Source organism: Geotrypetes seraphini, chromosome 4, assembly GCF_902459505.1.
Source record: "Geotrypetes seraphini chromosome 4, aGeoSer1.1, whole genome shotgun sequence".
NCBI lineage: Eukaryota > Metazoa > Chordata > Amphibia > Gymnophiona > Dermophiidae > Geotrypetes > Geotrypetes seraphini.
Window position 1 is genome coordinate 297,692,109 of NC_047087.1, and position 20,862 is coordinate 297,712,970.

A 20,862-nucleotide genomic window follows, 5' to 3' on the forward strand; every position below is an offset into this window, starting at 1 on the left:
CTCCTGAACTCCCCATCATACCAATCCTTCAGAAAATCTCTGAAGACCCTTCCAGCCTACCTTCAATCCCAACACACACCCATCCCACCTGCGCAACTCCCCTCCCCCCTCTATATCTAAACCTATGCTGTAATCTGCCTTTTCTCTTCACTTGTATCGATACCTGTGGTATCCACACTGTATTTCTACCTTACTGTATACCGTCTTGAACTGAAAAGGTATGACGAGATATAAATAAAGCTATTAGTAGTAGTAGTATTATTAATATAAGTCAATACAAGGTCTAAGAGTAGGATTACCAGATTTTCCGGAATAAAAATCCGGACTAATGGCCCCGCCCCCAGGCTCGCTCAGTTCCGCCCTGCCCCATCCCGTTCTGCCTGAGTCACGCCCTATTCTGCCCCAGCCCTGCCCCTCAACTTCTTCGCTTGTCGGGAGGGCATCTACGCATGCACCGGTGTGACGCGATGACATCACACGCATTCGTGCGTGCACTTGACACGCTGCGTTGCATCCGTGCAAGCGCAGATGCCGTCCCAACGTCACTGCTAGTTGGAAGCTTTGCAAAGCCCGGCCTCCTCGAAAAGGAGGCCATGTCCAGGGAAGTCCGGACAACTGGTAACCCTATCTAAGGGTTTTATAGCCACTCAGTGAACTACAATTTTCACTCTCGGTCCCTATAGAGGGAAATGTGTCGGGTAGGATCTTGCAAAGCACATTTCCACATAGAGGCTGATTAAGAGAGAGAATGTATTTCCTGAAATAGGAGTTTTAAATCTCTCAAGGGAGCACATCTCTAATCTAATCTAATCTAGTCTTCAATTTATATACCGGGTCATCTCCCAATGGAGCTCGACTCGGTTCACATGTAATTAAGACTAGAGGACATAAGAAAGAGAGCATAGCGAGAAAAAATTTGGATTATCATCAGTTCTTTGATACTATAGTTAAACCATTTAAGTTTTGTGTAAACAGCAGAGTTTTCAGGGCTTTACAAAATTGTTGTAGCTGGCCTATCAGTCTAATGCTAAGTATTCTTATTAGATTCATAAATGACATGAAACTGTGATGGTTGACAGTGAGGTTTTAGGCCTTGGACACAACTCAGGATCTCAATAGACACTAATATCCTTTTGTTTACAAGTGACATTTTCACCAGAGACCCTGCCTTGATTGCTGGATATAACTGTTTCTTACCTTGGAGCAGAGCTGTTATATCACCATACGTTGATCCAGGCAGTCCAGGAGGACCAGGTGGACCAGGGACACCAATACTAATCCCAGAATCTGTGAAAGTGTAACACCCAATGTTAAATCTCTTTCAGTTCCATAACTACTATGTTGGTTTTTCTGTGTTTAAATGATTTTTTATTGATGACAACAGATAAAACAGATAAGAACAGTACAAACAATGCAACTCTTGTCATTCAAAGTGTTTTACATAAAGCATGAACCCTCCCTTCCCAGCCCTTCTTCACCTTACTAGTTCTCAGGACACAACAATGATGAAGCACATCCCCAAATAACCAGAACATAACAACCAGGAAGTTCCTTCAATCCCTCCACCTATCCCAAACCTCCCCTTCCCGGTGGCAAGCAAAGAAGCAAGAATCCCCTCCCCCACTGTGCCCATTATAGCTCATTAAGCAAATTATTGCATCCCATAGGGTGCAATTGCGCCAAATAGGGCCCCCAAATTTTAAAATAACGTTTCCTCCGCTTCCACGGCCTCCCACCTGGCCAGTTGATGTAGCATGTTACACCAGTACCAATAGGCAGGCATATCTGCTGAGGTCCAAGATTGCAAAATGCACTTTCGTGTTACCAGGCGTATTTTAAGACATAACAATGTAGTCGCCATAGGCAATGTCCCAAAGGCACGTGTGTGAGTCTATGCATAAATCTCACAATGCCAGGACACTGCCAAAAAGCATGTTCTAGTGTACCACTAGCTTGTCCACATTTTTACACAAGATTCTGCAGCTATCCCCCCCACTCCGATATAATTGTTGTTGAGTATAATAACCTCTCAGTAATACCCTATAATATTTGGGGCTTTCTAGTAGGTAGTGAGATATCCCAGTCCAGGAAACAGAGAAGAGTATCTGTACCATTCTCTTCCATTTCCAATTCCAGACTTCGTTTCTTTCATCTTGCCGCCCCCACATGCATGGAATAAACTACCTGTCCATCCCCCACGCCCCTTCCCTTGATCAAAAGTAGGCTAAAAACTCACCTTTTTGAAGCAGCCTTCAACTCATAACCCGACTCCCCTCTGCTCACTACCATAGCCGGCAGCTTAAACCATCTCTTCTAGCTGTAACCCCCCTACCCTGGCATCCTGTCTGTCTTGATTGTTTAGATTGTAAGCTCATTTTTTGTAGGGACTGTCTCCTTTGTGACTCTGTAAGACGGTGTATTGCGCTCTAAAAATAATAGTACTCATTTTCAAAAATTTAGAATCCATTTAACTGGACTTTCAGTCGACTATGAAAAGTACAACCATTTTTTTCAGACCACAAGCACTTCTAGTAAATTAAAAAGAAGCACTCGGGAGGTATTTTAAAAAATGTATATATGTAACTAATGGCCATAGTTTACTCTGAAACCAACTTGATTTGTAATGATGCCTTGATTTGGCATGACTTAAAAGTAGGGATATACCTTATACTCATATAATCAGACACTTTGAGGGCATTTTTGAAGGGATGTCCAATTCAGAATCGGGGCATCCTGCTCATAACATCCCAACAAAAGTCCATCCTACAGCCATTTTCGAACAGGAACAATGTCAGGGTTTCCGGTTTGAAAATATGTCCAAAATGAACAGCCATTTTCCAAAATAAAATGTATAAACAGTGAATTAAAAAAACAACAACCAGGAACTAGAAGGTCTGTCTGGCAGCATTTGTAAAAATGGCCATACAGAGTAGAGGGGCAGCCTAGTGATCAATGCAGTGGACTTTAATCCAGGGCACCCAAGTTCATATTCCACTGAAACTCTTGCTTTTTTAAATAGTGAGCCCTTCAGAGACAGGGAAATGTCTACTGCACCTGAATGTACATCACTTCAATAGCCCTCAGGCTTATCCTCTATAATAAAACCCTAAGCGCGCATGCGCACTTAGGAAGCCTTGATCCCTGCCGCCATGATGTGTGCCTCCGTGCCAAATTCGATTTGGGTGCATGGGGCGGCTTGCGGCGCGTAGGGCGGTTCATGACGGCTTGCAGCGCATGCAGAGATTTGAACGGCGGTGGCGGTTTGACTCCTGCACTGCCACTGCCGGGACACCTCTTCTCACCCCCGGACCAGCAAGAGCAGCAGCCGGGGGGCATTTGCTAGGCCGGCCCACTTCGATAATGTGAGGTGGGCCGGTCTAGCAAAAGCCCCAAGGCTGCCCAGCCTAGCGGATTCTGGACAGGGGGAGCAGGGAAAGGAGAAGGCCTACTGCTGCTGGACAGAGGGGAGGTAAAAGGAAGGGAGAAGGCCTGCTGCTGGACAGGGGGAGCAGCTGAGGAAAGAGAGAGACAGAAAGAAAGAAAGAAAGACAGACAGACAGACAGCGGCCAAGGAGAGAGAGAGAGACAGAAAGAAAGAAAGATAGACAGAAAGTGGCCAAGGAGAGAGAGACAGAAAGAAAGAAAGACAGGCAGAAAGCGGCCAAGGAGAGAGAGACAGAAAGAAAGAAAGAAAGACAGACAGAAAGCGGCCAAGGAGAGAGAGACAGAAAGAAAGAAAGACAGACACACACATCTATTCTAGCACCCGTTAATGTAACGGGCTTAAAGACTAGTGTCTTTAATATTTAGGTACAGTAGATATGCAGTATCTCTGTTTCTGGAGGGCTCTCAATTTAAAGGTTACAAAAAAAAAAAAGTTGAACTGGGATTTGAACCTGGGTCTCCTGGTTTACAAGCCATTAAACTGACCACTAGGCTACCTTTCAGACTGCTGTGTTCATAATGCCCATAATACATGATACTGTCAGGGAGCCTAGTTTCCCTTTTTGTTGTCGCTTTTGGGGGTGACGGACAGCAACCACTGGGTGATTCAGGCGGGGTCATGCCTTAATCCCTCCAGTGGTCAGTTACTCAAATCGGGACACCTTTTTATACCCTGGAACTTAAGATGCCCTTCTTTTTTGACTTGGACATGTCTTCCGATTCGATTATCGCTATTGGGACATCCTGATTTTGGACCTTCCCTAGTCCTGTCCCCAAACATGCCCCCAACATGTCCCCTTGCTTTCTGGACAAACCACAATGTAGGACATCCAAATTCTGCCTTTGAAAATTGTGATTTGGATATTTTGGGCAGATGGACCTTTTTTTGACCGTTTTGAGATGTTCATCTGCTTTGAAAATGAGCCCCTTTGTGTTTGAATATAAAACTGGCTTGTACCGGCTGTAAAGTCCAAGTGCATATTTGGTGCTAGGTGCCTAATTGAAAATCTACTGTATATTGTGCAAGAATTTACTAGAGTATGTATTCTAATGCACATAAACAGATTTATTATTACATAGGTCTCATACAATGATATCTGTGGTCAGGGCCGGATTTAGATGAAAAGAGGCCCTAGGCTATTCCACTTATGAGGCCCTTTCACCTCCCATTTTTAAGTTTGTAAATTACATGAGAGATAATAAAATACATCATTACTCTGATATATATCAATATGTTAAATGAAACATGTTGTTATTGGTACTAACCTTTATAAAAAATGTGATCTTGAGGCCCTAGGCTAAAGCCTAGTTAGCCTATATAGGAAAATCCAGCCCTGTCTGTGGTAAATAATTCGCCTTAATGCATGTTAGCGTACAGCAGCTCCCTGTACTAAACCAGGGGTGGGCAACTCCGGTCCTCGAGGGCCGGAATCCAGTCGGGTTTTCAGGATTTCCCCAGTGACTATGCATTGAAAGCAGTGCATGCAACTAGATCTCATGCATATTCATTGGGGAAATCCTGAAAACCCGACTGGAGTTGCCCACCCCTGTACTAAACCTAACCTAATGTTAAATTGTGGTCCTAAGTCATTTTTTATCATATCTGTTCACATATTTTGAATATGCATGTTCTGCTAAGTCTTATACCTCCCATCTCCCCCCCCACCTCGTTTTACAAAACCTTAGCATGGTTCTTAGCGCTGGCCGCGTCGGAGCTGTTACCGCCGCAGCCGGCGCTAAAAACCTTGCTACGATTTTGTAAAAGGGGAGGATAGTCCTTTGGTGTAGCTGCTCTGGTAATAAGAGTGATGCGTACTGCTCATGTAGGTCATAAGTCGGCTAGCCAGCTCGGAGTAATCCAGGGAGACAGAGCCACCTCCAGGGGGCCCTGGTGGACCAGGAGGACCGATGAGATACTGACGAACATCTTCTCCTGAAACACATGAAAAAAAAAAAGCACTTTGCAAGTTCTGATATGACACTTGGGAGAGTCTGATTCTATAAATCGCACCTAAAAAAAATTGGCGCAGATTGCTGATGCGCTCTGCGTGATGCTATAAAAATGATGCGCACCTTAAGGAATTAAGCTTAGCACCAGTATGCACCTTAACTCTCAGGTGTACCCATTAAGGCCAACAAAAACCTGGCTTAAATTCCTGCACCTAAGTTTTGCGCACCTTGGCGTACAATCCATAAACTTGCACATCACTTAGGCCCTGTTTTACTAAGGTACGCTAACCGATTAATGCGTGCTAAACGCTAATGCGTGCATGTTAGTCTATGGACACGTTGCCGTTTAGCGCGCGCTAATTCGATTAGCATGCACTAGCGCACGCTGTAAAACAGAAGGTTAGTGTATCGCAAACTGTGTGTTGCAGCGAGATTCCAGGTGTGCTATGAGGCGCCGGCGAGAGACACGTCCAGTAGGCGGTCAGCAGGCGCTGGTGCCTCTTCTCCTCCAGCACCCCCCCCTCCCCCAACCGGCATAGTACTAGCAGGCTCAGGGCCCTGTCTGGAGGGCCTCCGCATGTGTGCAGATGTCGAGGTGATGACATCATGCAGGCAAGTGACGTCATCGCGTCGACGTCTGTGCATTTCTGGATGCCCTCAAGCTGCGGCCCCGAATTTAGGGTGCCACAGCTTCAAAAGGTTTTCGGGATACTAATTTAAAACAATGCTCTGGTCAGGTCCGCTTTCTTCCACATGCCGGTGCTCAGTAGACTGAAAACTATACTATCATTCTTCAGAAATTGGATTACTGCAATGCTTTGTATGTGGGGATAGAATCCTCAAGAAGCAGAGCCTTGCGGGTTATCCAAAATGCGGCCGCACAGTTAATATGTGGAGGGAAGAGATTTGAACAGGTAAATGGCTCCACTGGCTACCAGTAAAATATCATGTCACTTACAAAGTCCTGGTGTTGATATTTAAAGTGGTGAATTTTGACATCCCGTGGTACTTGGCACAGGCGTTAAATGTGTACCAGCCATCAAGATCCTTGAGATCAGAAGGGATGGCGCGATTAGTTAATGAGGAAGTGACAACTGTGCACTATGAGAAAATTAGGACTTCCATGATCTCAGCGGCAGGAGTATTGTCATGGAACAATTTGGCAGGACCTCGACCTGATTTACTGAAATCTAAGAAGGTCTTGAAGGCAACTTTATTTGTAGAGGCTTTTTAAAAAAAATGATTGTTTGAAGAACCTTTATGAGCCTGAACTATGCTTTATGTCTTTTTCTTGTTGTTTGATAATTATGTATGTATTTGTGTGAACCACATAGGTGTAAGTGGGCTAAAAGAATCTTGAAAGAAAGAAATAAATCTGCCCTCTAACCACACCCATATTTTGAGCAGTGCACATAACAAGCTGCGAATGTAACTTCCAGTTAACATATTGCACTGTTACTATTTGAAAATCAATAAAGATTTATATAAAAAAAAGAAAACTATCCAGGTAATAACTGTTATCGGGATATTAGCACGAGCATGCTGCTGAAAAGCCTTAAAGACCACCAGATAGTGCTGGGGGAGTGCATGAGCGAAGTGCCAAGTTATCTAGCGAGTAGCATTAGTCTGCCTGCTAGCCAGATAAATTTAAGCCTCTGAAAAAATTGTCCTAAATTTATCCGGATAGCGGTCTGCATAGCCGTCTCCATGTCGCCCATTTTTGTATACAGTACTCCCCCGAAATTCGCGGGGGGTTCCGTTCCAGAATCTTGAAAAACCGTGAATATGGTTTTTCGTGGGTGAGACTGGAGAGGGCAGCGGGGAAAGACAGGAGAGAGCAACCGGAGCACCAGCGAGTGAAGGAAATCGCTCGCTGTATGCTCCGACCACCTCTTCCTGCACTAAAGTCGGCCTCACCAATCAGGAGCTGCGTGTCAAACAAGCTCCTGATTGGTGAGGCCCGACTTTAGTGCAGGAAGAGGCGGTTGGAGCATATAGCGAGGGATTTCCTTCACTTGCCGGCGCTGCTCTCTCCTGCCTCTCCAGCTGTCCTTTCCTGGTTGGCAGTCGCGGTCGGAAAATACCGCGAATGACTGGGACCGCGAACCGCCGACCGTGAATGACCGGGGGAACACTGTATAGCCTGTTTATACAGTGCCACTTGTACTATGGACAGTGGCTGAAAAACTTGGATTATCTTTAGACACTGCCGCCAGTGATTTTAAGAATGCTGACCGAAGTGTTTAAATATCGATCTGACAGCATTTAGACAAATGCAGTCTGCAACGATAGATTTGCAAGTTTGCTTTCAATTCCACACAGGATTGTTGCAGACATTGACTTTCTGGATTTTTTTTTTTTTTTTTTCGCAGAAGTCTTTCAAAGCTTTGCGGAAAGCAATAATCTCTCTTTCCTGTTCTGCCCTTGTCTTTTCCAGTTTGTTCTACTCTGTTTATGTCTTACCAGCTCCAGCACTCCTTATTAAGCCGCTGCTCTCAGACGGCATTATTGAGACCTGGGTGTCACTAGATGGACGCAATTAGGGTGCCTAGAGTTGGCTGCTGTAGGCATCCTTTATAAACGATGGCCCTAAGTGGAAATAGCATTTGTGAAAATGTTTACGCAGGTGAAGCACGCTAAGGAAGTAATCAGCAAAGGCGCTCTGCGTTGACACCTGTGCAGATACTGGGATTCTACGTATCTATATGTATACAGTACACCCCCGTGAATTCGTGGTTCGTGAATCGTGGACTCAGTAATTGGCGGTATTTTCCGACTGCCACCTCCTTATACTGAAGTCATGGTTACACCAATCAGGAGCTGCTTTGACGCGCTATCTGGCGTATCAAAGCAGCTCCTGATTGGTGTAGCCTGACTTTAGTAACAGGAAGAGGCGGTCGGAACAGACCGCGAGTGGTTTTCTGCCTCCTCCGGCGCCCCAGCTGCCCTCTCCTGCCTTTTGTCGGGCGAAAAACCGTATTCGCGGTTTCTCAAAATTCATGGGGGGTTCCTGCAACAGAACCCCCGTGAATTTGGGGGGAGTACTGTATTTGCCACATAAACGTTTCATAGGGTGGTTCACAAGTCAGTGGCGTAGCGAGGGTGAGAGGCGCCCCTCCCCGCCCTTACCTTCACCCTTCACTCCTTCCCCGCCCCCCCCCCAGCACGGGCAAACCCTCCATTCCCCCTCCATACCGCTAGTTGTTTACTGCCATGAATGACAAATTCAACATGCTCTTTGTGACCTCGGCTTTCCCTCTGACGTCACGTCCTATGCGCGGCACCCAGAAGTGATGTCAGTGGGAGCCGACACGGTCATGAGGAGCATGTTGAAGTTGTTGCTCACAGCGGCAAGCAACTAGAGGTACGGGGAGGGGAAGGTGGTATGCACGCGCACAGCAGGGGGAGGAGTAGGAAGAGGCAGAGAGGAGGGGTGCTGCGACTTCAACGTGTCCCTCGCGACAGCGTCGGCTCTCCCTCTGAGGTCGCTTCCTATGCACAGCTCCCAGAAGTCATGGGGAAAGGGAAGGGGGCACGTGTGCGATGGGGGGAGGAGTGGAGGAGGAGGGGGGCCAGTTCCCCCCATCACGATGGCACCCGGGGCAGAACGCGCCCTCCCCCCCTTACTACGCCACTATCATCAGTACAGCTGCATGATGACAAAAACCATCTGGATCATTAAACATTTTACCCAAACTTACTTTGCAGAAGTACCAGGATTTCATCATAAGCTCCTGAGGCTCCTGGAGGACCTTGTGCCCTCGTCAAACCAGAACCATACCCTATAGCTGAGAAAAAAAAAAAAGAACACACTCCAATGTTTAATTACATACATGAATCTAATCATATCAACATAACATAAATTTGAATTATTTAGGAAATATAAATACAGTACCCTCCCTCCCTGATATTCGCGGGGGTTCTGTTCCAGGAACCCCCACAAATTTCTAAAAGCTGCAAATACGATTTTTCACCTGTCAAAAGGCAGGAGAGGGTAGCTGGGGCGCCGGTGGGTGCAGAAAAACACTTGCGGTATGCTCCGACCGCCTCTTCCTGTTACTAAAGTCAGGCAACACCAATCAGGAGCTGCTTTGACATGCAGCTCCTGATTGGTTTAGTCCGACTTTAGTACAGGAAGAGGTGGTTGTAGAATACTGCGAATTCGCGGGGGGAACACTGTAGAAGTAAATCAAGGATGCCTACTTAAAAATATAAAACGACAACAGAGAAAATATGTAGATACATCTCTTATGCTCTATACTTTTAAAAACTTATTGCTCATTGAAATGTTGACAATACACGGGCCGATGAGCAGGGGGAGAACCCTGCTAGAAGACCAGGTTTAAAGGAAAATACAATTTTTGGGTCATATAGTCAGAGGTCCTGGAGGCAAATTAGCTCATTTAGGGCCATCATATTAAAGCTTATTATGGGCTAATAGACATTAGAGAATGCTAAATGCCATGTGGCCCACAGGAATAAGGTGGGCTGAAAGCACTTAGTAAACACGATCCTTACGAGTAGTACAGGAGGGGGATGGAGACAGAGGAAAGCAGAGACCAGTCAGGGTTCATGACCTTAAAAAAACCCCAAACTATCAAGATCTGGACACGTTGGGAAAAACAAAAGGGCTAGATTCACTAAAGTCAGCGATCGTCGCTAAACCTGTTTTCACGATCGCTGTTAACCAACCCGATTCACAAAAAGACCACCGCGTGATTTTCCCCTCGATCGCCCATTTGCCGATCCGGCCATGCGAATTAGCAAAACTCCAAGCGATTGATTCACTTACATTGCTTGGCTATTTAGCGTCGGGTTTTACTGATCCTAAAACCCGATTGCTGTAGACCTGTCGGTAACTGTGTTACCAACAAGTCTGCCTGGTTTGGATTGAGGCAGGAATACGTACTTTAAAAGATGTTATTTCTGATGGTAAATTGCTGGAGTTTTCACAGTTGCAACATAAATTTGGCCTTGATAAAAAACAAAGTTATAAATGGTTGCAATTGAAGCAGAATCTCAATATGAACAACTGGGTAATATTCAAAAGAAAAATGTTCCTAAATATCGCTGATGCACAGACACTAATAAAGGAACAATAAAGCTACTTCAAATGCCTTTAAACCTTAAGTGGTGCTCAGAATCCAAGATGGAATGTAAGAACTTGATGTGGGGACAAACCCCTATAGATATTCTTATGGTATCTATCATTGCACCATTGTACAGTAAAAGGTGATTCAAAGCGCTTATTAAGAGTGCTCATAAGTTTCAATAATCCAAATAAAGAAAGTAATGTCCGACTATTAAATAGTTTCAAAATAGTGACTTCAAAAATAGACTTAGCTTGAAAAATATTCTATTTTTGAAGTCACTATTTTGAAACTATTTAATAGTCGGACATTACTTTCTTTATTTGGATTATTGAAACTTATGAGCACTCTTAATAAGCGCTTTGAATCACCTTTTACTGTACAATGGTGCAATGATAGATACCATAAGAATCTCTATAGGGGTTTGTCCCCACATCGAGTTCTTACATTCCATCTTGGATTCTGAGCACCACTTAAGGTTTAAAGGCATTTGAAGTAGCTTTATTGTTCCTTTATTAGTGTCTGTGCAATTGAAGCAGGCCATTCAGGCAGGGTTCCCTGAATGGAAATCCTTAAATACTCATTTTACTCTAGAATTCTTATGCTTTCAGGCAGACTTTCTGGGTCACCAGGCCGCGCAGTGGTATAAAACATTATCTGACTATTTAAATAAAAAACCAAGGACTGTACTTAGAGATATTTGGAGCATTGAGATTAAGCATCAAATTAATGCATCTCAATGGCCACGTATTTGGTCTTGGAGGATAAGATGTACAATGTCTGCGTCTATGAGGCAAACATGGTTTTTCCTGTTGCATAGAGCACTCTGGACCCCTGTTCGCTTACAAAAATTGGATTGCTCTAAGTCTAATAGATGTTGGCATTGTCATCTTGAGGCTGGAACTCTAGATCATTTATTATTTTATTGTCCTCTTATTAATACTTTACGGAAATTGATCTGGGGTCAAATAAATTGTATGTTAGAGCAGTGTTTTTCAACCTTTTTTGGGCAAAGGCACACTTGTTTCATGAAAAAAATCACGAGGCACACCACCATTAGAAAATGTTAAAAAATTTAACTCTGTGCCTATATTGACTATATATAAAGTAATTCTCTTGAATAGGAATCAAATAAACACAAAGAAAGTATTTTATAATGCTGACACCGCCAACAACACCGTTGGCGGCGGTGGCACTCAAGTGGCTAAAGAGCCGCAGTTTGCCGGCCTAGGGACAACACTGGAGGGTGGCCAGCTGTGCACCCCCTTGGGACGTAAACCCGGGGTGGGGCAGTCCGCCCCCCCACCCTGGTATGCCACTATCTGTACCTCACTCCCTCCCTATGACCAAAAATTCTCCTTTCTTCTATTCCCCGTGTACACAACCATCTCTTTCCCTCCCTTCCTCTCTCCAAAGTCCATGCCTTCTGTGTCCAAACACTCATTCCCTCCCCCACCTCAGCATCTCTTTCCCTCCCTTCCTCTCTCCCAAGTCCATTTCTTCTGTGTCCAAACACGCATTCCCTCCCCCACCTCAGCATCTCTTTCCCTCCCTTCCTCTCTCCCAAGTCCATTTCTTCTGTGTCCAAAAACGCATTCCCTCCCCCACCTCAGCATCTCTTTCCCTCCCTTCCTCTCTCCCAAGTCCATGCCTTCTGTGTCCAAAAACCCATTCCCTCCCCCACCTCAGCATCTCTTTCCCTCCCTTCCTCTCTCCCAAGTTCATGCCTTGTGTCCAAAACGCACTCCCTCCCCCCTTTTGTGTTCCGTGTTTGCCTCCCAGCCCATCTTTGCAACTTTCTCAGCAAAACGAAGCTCAAGCCGCGAGGCTTGTCTTCTGCTTCCTGCCTGCCCTGCCGCACACAAATAGCCGAACGGAAGTATTCTCCGACGTCAGCGCTGACGTCGGAGGGCAGGCTTTGCTTAAGCCCTCCCTCCGACGTCAGCGCTGACATCGGGGAACGCTTGAGATCGGCTATATGTTAGCTGCAGGGCAGGCAGGAACAGAAGACGAGCCTCGCGGCTCAGGATGTATTGAACTCCGCGGGTCCCCCGTCCAGCTCTCTCCTGTCCACGTGGGGCGGACCGCCCCTCTCCCTAGACTGGTGGTACTGCCCTGATGGCGGCCCTGACCGTACGGCACACCAGGCAACATCTCGCGGCACACTAGTGTGCCGCGGAACAGCGGTTGAAAAACACTGTGTTAGAGAATCATGTGGCCCTGTCATACGACACAGTTTTGTTTGGAATGTCTATGAGGGCCAAAAGTCAAATCTCCTCGAATAATAATAAGCTGTTAATGATTTTAACAGGAGTTGCCATCCAACAAATAATACACAATTGGAAAGACTATAGAGGGTTAAACTACTGTTTCTGGTGGAGTTCGGTGTGTCATCTGTATGAAATGGACAAAACATTGGCGGTTAGAAAAGGTTGTTTTAAGAAATTTAAAGATGTGTGGGGACCATTAATTGATTACTATAATAAATAATTGTATTTATCCCCAATGAGTATGTATATGGTGGGGGGGTGGGGGGGTGGGTTTTATGAAAAATGCGATAGGTAATTAAAAGTTTATTTGGAATGGGAGGGATGGGAGGTAATGTATAGTATAAGATGACTGTAGAATTTCAAGTGAAGAATGCGTATTATGATTTGATTTATTGTACACTTGTTTTCATATTTTAAAAATGAATAAAGAAATATATTTTTAAAAAAACCCAAGTCTGCCTGGATTTTTTTCCCTTTTTTTTTTTTTTTTGCAATGGCACAGATATTTTGTGTGTATCTGCCCAATTAAAAAAAAAAAAAAAGAAATAAGGCTCCCGACAGCCCTCCCCAGTGACCTACTACAAAACCTCCTCCCGTGCAAATTATTTGCATGCAAACGTAATAGTGAATCGATCGCTGTTGGGGAATCGGCAAGAGAATGGGCCAACAGCAACTGAGTCGCTATCTTTAGTGAATCTAGCCCATAGAGGAAGGCAGAGCAGTGACACATCTGAGGCACCGTAGTTTCTCACCTTCGTGTCCAATCTGGCACTTCATAGCAGAGATGATGACACATGAAATATTGCACAATGAAGCAGTGGGTTACTTACACTGAAGATACTCGGCAATGAACTGCTGGATTTCCTGGGAACTACGTCCGGCAGATCCAGGTGGACCAGGGGGGCCAGGAGGACCTGGGGGTCCCTGGGTCCAGGAACTTGAACTTGAAATGACACTGGAGCCTGAACTTGAACCTGAACTTGATCCTGAACTTGACCCTGAACCTAGGGGGCAAAAAAGAACCATTAGTTCTATATCTGTACTACAGGAATAGATGATGATGGTGAACTTATAGTCTTAAACTCCATTATTTTAACTCACAAACCTAAGACATAATTAGAAAAATGGCCTTTTTAGTGAACGTCCTTTGATAAATTGATTTTACTATTTTTTTTTTTTTCGGTCTGCCAGTTTTCTCCAGGGACAGAGATCTAGTGCTATGTACCCTCATTTGCAAGTAACCCGCATAGTTTTCCTTTAAAGGGGTCATTTTAAATGGCATTTCTGTGAATACAGCAGCATATCACCTGCAGAAATGGTCTTTTCCAAAACCGTCCAGAGTATTCACGCTTAAATATATGTGCCTACCTCCTGCATATGCATAATGCAGAGGTGGACGGCATGCAGTTCGAAGAACTGTACCCGTGGATGGAGCGTAGATGGGGCACAATTTACATGCGTGGATTTCAGAACGCTACGATCTACGTGTGTTCTGTAGAAATCTAGGTTCTAACAGGATATGAGATTGTCATTGATGAAAGACAGAAATGTGATACATTCCAGGGTCAGGAATTCTATAGGCCTAGCAGTTTCTAGTGTGGGGATCCAAACTGCTTCCGACGCTCATAAGAGTTCCCAGGCATTTACTGATAAGACTTTTACTTCCATATACTACTTCTAGGTTACTTCGTTCCACCCAGCAAAATCTACTTTCTGTTCCATCCATTCGTCAGATAATTTATGACGCTACCCGCAAAACTATTTTTTTCAGTCGTGGCACCTACGCTATGGAATAACCTTCCTAGGACTCTCAGACTGAAAAACTGCCCTTCCCAAATTTAAATCAACGCACAAAACCTCTCTCTTTAAGGACGCATTTGAAGGGTAAAACAAGATTGTCTTTTTAGCAGTTATATTTTTTTAGCACCTCCAGAATTGCTGTTTTAAGCATGTCTACCCTTTCCCTTCATTTTTTGTTCCCTTTACCATTTTTTTTTAAAGATAAGTGTAAGATTTTTACCTACTTTCCATTTGTATCTAGTACTGTTTTTCTGTTTCAATTATATTTTTTAATTTTGTTTGCATATATATATATATATATATAGCTAAATTTTATGTAAACTACTTAGACTGTAAAATAGACATTATGGGCTCCTTTTACTAGTGTTTTTAGCACATGCAGCTGATTAGCGCATGCTAACCCCACGCTACGTGGCTAGAACTAACGCCGGCTCAGTGCTGGCCTTAGCGTCTAGTGCGCACGGCATTATAGCGCTCGCTATTCCGTTCATTAATGCCCTAACGCAGCTTAGTAAAAGGAGCCCTATATCAAATCGAAATAAACTTGAAACACCTATGCAGGAATTGTAATTGTCAGGATTGTCATATTACTGTTAATTATCCTTACACTTATGTCACATTTGTCCTTTCACTACAAGAAAGCACAGTTACTTACCGTAACAGGTGTTATCCAGGGACAGCAGGCAGATATTCTTTACGCATGGGTGACGTCACCGACGGAGCCCACGGTACGGACCTTTTTACTAGAAAGTTCTAGTTGGCCGCACCGCGCATGCGCGAGTGCCTTCCCGCCCGACGGAGGAGAGCGTGGTCCCCAGTTAGTATAAGCCAGCTAAGAAGCCAACCCGGGGAGGAGGGTGGGACGTAAGAATATCTGCCTGCTGTCCCTGGATAACACCTGTTACGGTAAGTAACTGTGCTTTATCCCAGGACAAGCAGGCAGCATATTCTTTACGCATGGGTGACCTCCAAGCTAACAAAGAGGGAGGAGGGATGGTTGGCCATTAGGAAAATAAATTCTGAAGTACAGATTGGCCGAAGTGCCCATCCCGTCTGGAGAAAGCATCCAGACAGTAGTGAGTAGTGAATGTGTGAACTGAGGACCAGGTGGCCGCCTTGCAGATTTCCTCAATGGGTGTGGAACGGAGGAAAGCAACAGAAGCGGCCATAGCTCTTACCCTGTGGGCCGTGACAGCACCGTCTAGTGACAGACCGGCCCGAGCGTAACAGAACGCGATGCAAGCTGCAAGCCAGTTGGATAGCGTCCGTTTAGAGACCGGTCGACCCAAACGATTTGGGTCGAAGGTCAGGAAGAGCTGAGGGGACAAGCGGTGAGCCCTTGTACAATCAAGATAGTAAGCCAGGGCACGCTTGCAGTCAAGACTGTGCAATGCCTGTTCTCCGGGATGTGAATGAGGTTTCGGGAAGAAAACAGGCAACACAATGGACTGGTTGAGGTGAAAAGCTGAGACCACCTTAGGAAGGAACTTTGGATGGGTGCGCAGAACCACCTTGTCATGGTGAAAAATAGTGAACGGTGGATCGGCAACCAGTGCATGAAGCTCACTAACCCTCCTGGCAGAGGTGATGGCAATGAGGAAAAGAACCTTCCATGTCAGAAATTTGAGCGAAGTTGTGGCAAGCGGCTCAAAGGGAGGTTTCATGAGGGCAGATAAAACCACATTCAGGTCCCAGACGACCGGAGGAGGCTTCAGAGGTGGTTTGATGTTGAAGAGGCCCCTCATGAATCGGGAAACCAGAGGGTGAGCCGTGAGAGGTTTTCCTAAGACAGGTTCATGAAAAGCCGTGATGGCACTGAGATGGACTCTGATAGAGGTAGACTTGAGGCCTGCATTGGACAGGGAGAGCAAGTAGTCCAGAACAGTTTCCACCGCTAAAGAGGTGGGATTGTGATGATGACGGAGGCACCAAGAGGAGAACCTGGTCCACTTCTGATGGTAACATTGGAGGGTGGTCGGTTTCCTGGAGGCGTCCAAAATGAGACGGACAGGCTGAGACAGATTTCCTGAAGAGGTCAGCCCGAGAGAAACCAAGCTGTCAGGTGGAGCGAAGACAGATTGGGATGTAGTAGAGACTGATGTTGCTGTGTAAGTAGAGTAGGAAACACAGGCAGAGGAATGGGATCCCTGGAGCTGAGCTGAAGCAGGAGGGAGAACCAGTGTTGACGAGGCCACCGGGGAGCTATGAGGATCATGGTGGCTCCGTCCCTGCGGAGTTTGGATAAAGTCCGCAACATCAGAGGTAGAGGAGGAAAGGCATAGAGGAACCGATCCGTCCAGTCGAGAAGGAATGCATCCGGGGCCAGACGATGAGGAGAGAAGAGTCTGGAGCAGAACTGGGGCAGCTGATGGTTGTGAGGAGCTGCGAATAGGTCCACCTGCGGAGTGCCCCAGCGAGCAAAGATGGAGTGGAGCGTGGGAGGGTCCAAAGTCCACTCGTGAGGTTGAAGGATGCGGCTGAGATTGTCGGCCAGGGAGTTCTGTTCGCCCTGGATGTAGACAGCCTTGAGGAAGAGACTGCGGGCCGTGGCCCAGGTCCAAATGCGAAGAGCCTCCTGACAAAGGAGGCGAGATCCGGTGCCGCCCTGTTTGTTGATGTAGTACATGGCAACTTGGTTGTCCGTGCACAGGAGCAGAACTTGAGGGCAAAGAAGGTGCTGGAAGGCCCTGAGAGCATAGAACATGGCTCGTAGTTCCAGGAAATTGATGTGATGAAGACGCTCCTGCGGGGTCCAAAGACCTTGGGTGCGTAGGTCTCCCAGGTGAGCTCCCCATGCATAAGGGGAGGCATCCGTGGTGATGGTCATGGAATGCGGGGGCAGATGAAAAAGAAGGCCCCTGGAAAGATTTGAGGAGTTCAACCACCATTGTAGAGATTGCTGAAGAGACGATGTCACAGAGATGGGATGAGAAAGAAGATTCGAGGTCTGCGACCATTGGTTGGCCAGAGTCCATTGAGGTGTCCTGAGGTGGAGTCGTGCCAGGGGAAGCACATGCACCGTCGAGGCCATGTGGCCCAGGAGGACCATCATCTGTCTGGCAGAGATGGAGTGATGAAGGAGCACCTGACGACACAGGCGGAGCAGGTTCCGCTGACGGTCGGAGGGGAGAAACGCCCTCATCAGTGTGGTGTCGAGAACTGCTCCAATGAACTGAAGGCGCTGCGTGGGAAGCAGATGCGACTTGGGGTAGTTGATCTCGAACCCCAGGAGGTGGAGGAGAGAGATGGTATGATGAGTGGCTTGTAGCACAAGCGGAGACGTAGGTGCTTTCACCAACCAATCGTCCAAGTAGGGAAACACCTGGAGGTTGTGAGACCTGAGGAAGGCCGCCGCCACAATGAGGCATTTGGTGAACACCCTGGGTGATGAAGCGAGGCCAAAAGGTAGCACTTTGTACTGATAATGGCGATGGTGCACCTGGAATCTTAGGTAGCGACGTGAAGCTGGATTGATTGGTATGTGAGTGTAGGCCTCTTTGAGGTCCAGGGAACATAGCCAGTCGTTCTGAGAGAGATGAGGGTAAAGCGTGGCAAGGGAGAGCATTCTGAACTTCTCCTTGACAAGACATTTGTTGAGGTCCCTGAGATCGAGAATGGGACGTAGGTCTCCTGTCTTTTTTGGAACCAGAAAGTAACGGGAGTAGAATCCCCGGCCCCTTTGTTCCAGAGGTACTTCTTCGATGGCATTGAGTAGAAGGAGGGATTGGACCTCCCTCAGGAGGAGGGGGGTTTGAGTTGAAAGAGAAGCAGACTCTACGGGAGGATTGTCTGGTGGAAGAGTCTGGAAGTTGAGAGAGTAGCCGTGGCGGATGATGTTGAGGACCCACTGGTCCGATGTGATGACCTCCCAACGGCTGAGAAAAATGTGGAGCCTGCCTCCGATTGGTTGAGGGAGAGGCAATGAGGGTGGAAGACTGGCTAAGCCCTGGAGAGAGGAGTCAAAAGGGCTGAGAAGGTTTGGCAGGAGGAAGAGGCTTGGCAGGTTGATTAGACTGTGCACGAGCCTGGTTGTGGTGTTGTTGGCGAGCCCGCCTAGGTTGCTGTGAAGGCGGGTTAAGCGGCCTAGCGGAGAACCTGCGCTGGTATGAAGACTGTGGTTTGTAAGGCCGAGCAGGAGGGGCCTTCTTTTTTGGTTTAATGAGAGTATCCCATCGGGTCTCATGGGCGGAGAGTTTTTGTGTGGTGGTATCCAGAGACTCTCCGAACAATTCGTCTCCCATACATGGGGCGTTGGCTAGTCGGTCCTGATGGTTGACATCCAGATCAGAGACCCTGAGCCAGGCCAGGCGGCGCATGGCCACAGCGATGGCAGATGCACGAGAGGTGAGCTCAAAGGAGTCATAGATGGAGCACACCATAAATTTTCTAAGTTGAAGCAGGCTGGAGATGTGCTGCTGGAATAGTGGAACCTTGTGCTCCGGCATGTACTTTTGCATGGCGGAGAGTTGCATTACCAGATGTTTCAGGTAGAATGAAAAGTGGAAAGAGTAATTGTTTGCCCTGTTGGCAAGCATGGCATTCTGGTAGAGCCGCTTGCCAAACTTGTCCATAGTTTTGCCCTCCCTGCCAGGAGGGGTAGAGGCATATACACTGGAGCCTTGAGTCTTTTTTAAAGTGGACTCAACCAGGAGAGATTCATGGGGCAGCTGGGGTTTATCAAATCCCGGGATTGGGATAACCCTGTAAAGGCTATCCAGTTTACGGGGTGCCCCAGGGACAGTTAATGGATTTTCCCAATTTTTATAAAAAGTTTCCCGTAGGATGTCATGCACGGGTAACTTCAGGAACTCCTTAGGAGGTTGATCGAAATCTAATGCCTCCAGGAAAGCCTGTGACTTCTTGGAATCAGATTCCAGAGGCAAAGATAAGGCCCCCGATAACTCCCTGAGGAATTTTGAAAAAGAAGATTGCTCAGGTTTAGATGTGGTATCGGGGGCCGAGGGCTCTTCGTCCGACGATGATGCATCCTCCTCGGTACCGAGGGGAGATTCCTCCCAGAGGTCCGGGTCTCTGACATCGGTGTGTGCGTGCCGAGAGACTGGAGTGGAAGGTTCGGTATGATGAGCTTTAGACCGAGACTTGCCTGAGCGTACCGAGACGGCACCGGGGGATGAAGACCTGTGTCTGTCTCGGTCCCGGGAAGAACGGTGCCGGTCAGGTTCGCGGGAAGACCGGTGTTCCGCTCGGTCCCGAGGAGGATCGGATGTCGTCAGAGCTACGGCCTCGGCATGGGCATGGGTATGCGGTGCCGAGAGAATGGGCATGGAGGGGTCCATAGGTACCGATGGCGTGGATACCGGTTGGACGGTGTGGGGCTCGGGCCGGTCTGGTACCGAAAGCAGCGGTGCCAGGATAGAGGGCAAGAGCTGTTTAAGTTGCTTTTGGAGTTGTTCCTGCAACTTATCCTGGAGGATGGCCGCAATGCGGTCATCCAGGGTTGGCACCGGAACCACTTTTTTCTGCTTTGGTTCCATGGGTGCCGCTCTACGCTCCGGCGATGAGGCGGCCGATGACGAGGCACTCACCGATATCGGAGCAGAGCGCTTTTTAGTTCGGCGTGGAGCCGAAAGAGCCGGTGTCGCCACCGAGGTGGGAGGGCGCTCAAGGGTGGAAGGCTTCTTAGCCGGCTTACCTGGCGCCGGTGGCGCCGATGTAATGTCAGGCGGTGTCGAGGTGGTCGGTGCCGACTTCGATGGTGCCGCAGTTGAAGAAGTCGAGTCCATAGTCGGGCCGGTGCCGAACAGCAGACTTTGCTGGATTTGGCGATTCTTCAAAGTGCGTTTTTTAAGAGTGGCACAGCGGGTGCACGAGTCCGCCCGATGCTCCGGTCCCAAACACTGTAAACACCAATTGTGTGGGTCAGTGAGGGAGATCGGGCGTGCACACCGCTGGCACTTCTTAAAACCGGGCTGCGGGGGCATGAATGTGAACACGGCCTCCGCAAAATCAAACCCCGAGGCCTGGATCGTGACAGCAGGCCCCGCCGGGGCAAAGACAAAAAACGAAACAAAAAGAAAATATTTTTTTTTTTTTTTGGAAATGAAATAAAAAAGAACCCGAAGGTAAATAAAACGAAAAAAGAACGCGAGCGGGAAGGCAAAAAGAGGATTTCAATCGGAGTTGAAAAACGCACGTCTTCTTCGCTCCGCGGAAACGAAGAAACTGGGGACCACGCTCTCCTCCGTCGGGCGGGAAGGCACTCGCGCACGCGCGGTGCGGCCAACTAGAACTTTCTAGTAAAAAGGTCCGTACCGTGGGCTCCGTCGGTGACGTCACCCATGCGTAAA

At 47.1% G+C, this 20,862-nt stretch overlaps 1 protein-coding gene across 1 annotated transcript in view; it reads right to left on the bottom strand.

Moving 5' to 3' along the window:
* The window catches only part of COL17A1 (collagen type XVII alpha 1 chain), a 204,586-nt gene that overhangs the window by 25,811 nt on the left and 157,913 nt on the right, over positions 1-20,862 (bottom strand). Inside the window, exons 45-48 of the mRNA XM_033943541.1 lie at positions 13,585-13,758; positions 9,096-9,182; positions 5,261-5,377; positions 1,198-1,287 (exon numbers count right to left, since the gene is read on the bottom strand). Coding sequence (XP_033799432.1) covers positions 1,198-1,287; positions 5,261-5,377; positions 9,096-9,182; positions 13,585-13,758 — 468 coding nt within the window. The remainder of the gene's footprint in view (positions 1-1,197; positions 1,288-5,260; positions 5,378-9,095; positions 9,183-13,584; positions 13,759-20,862) is intronic.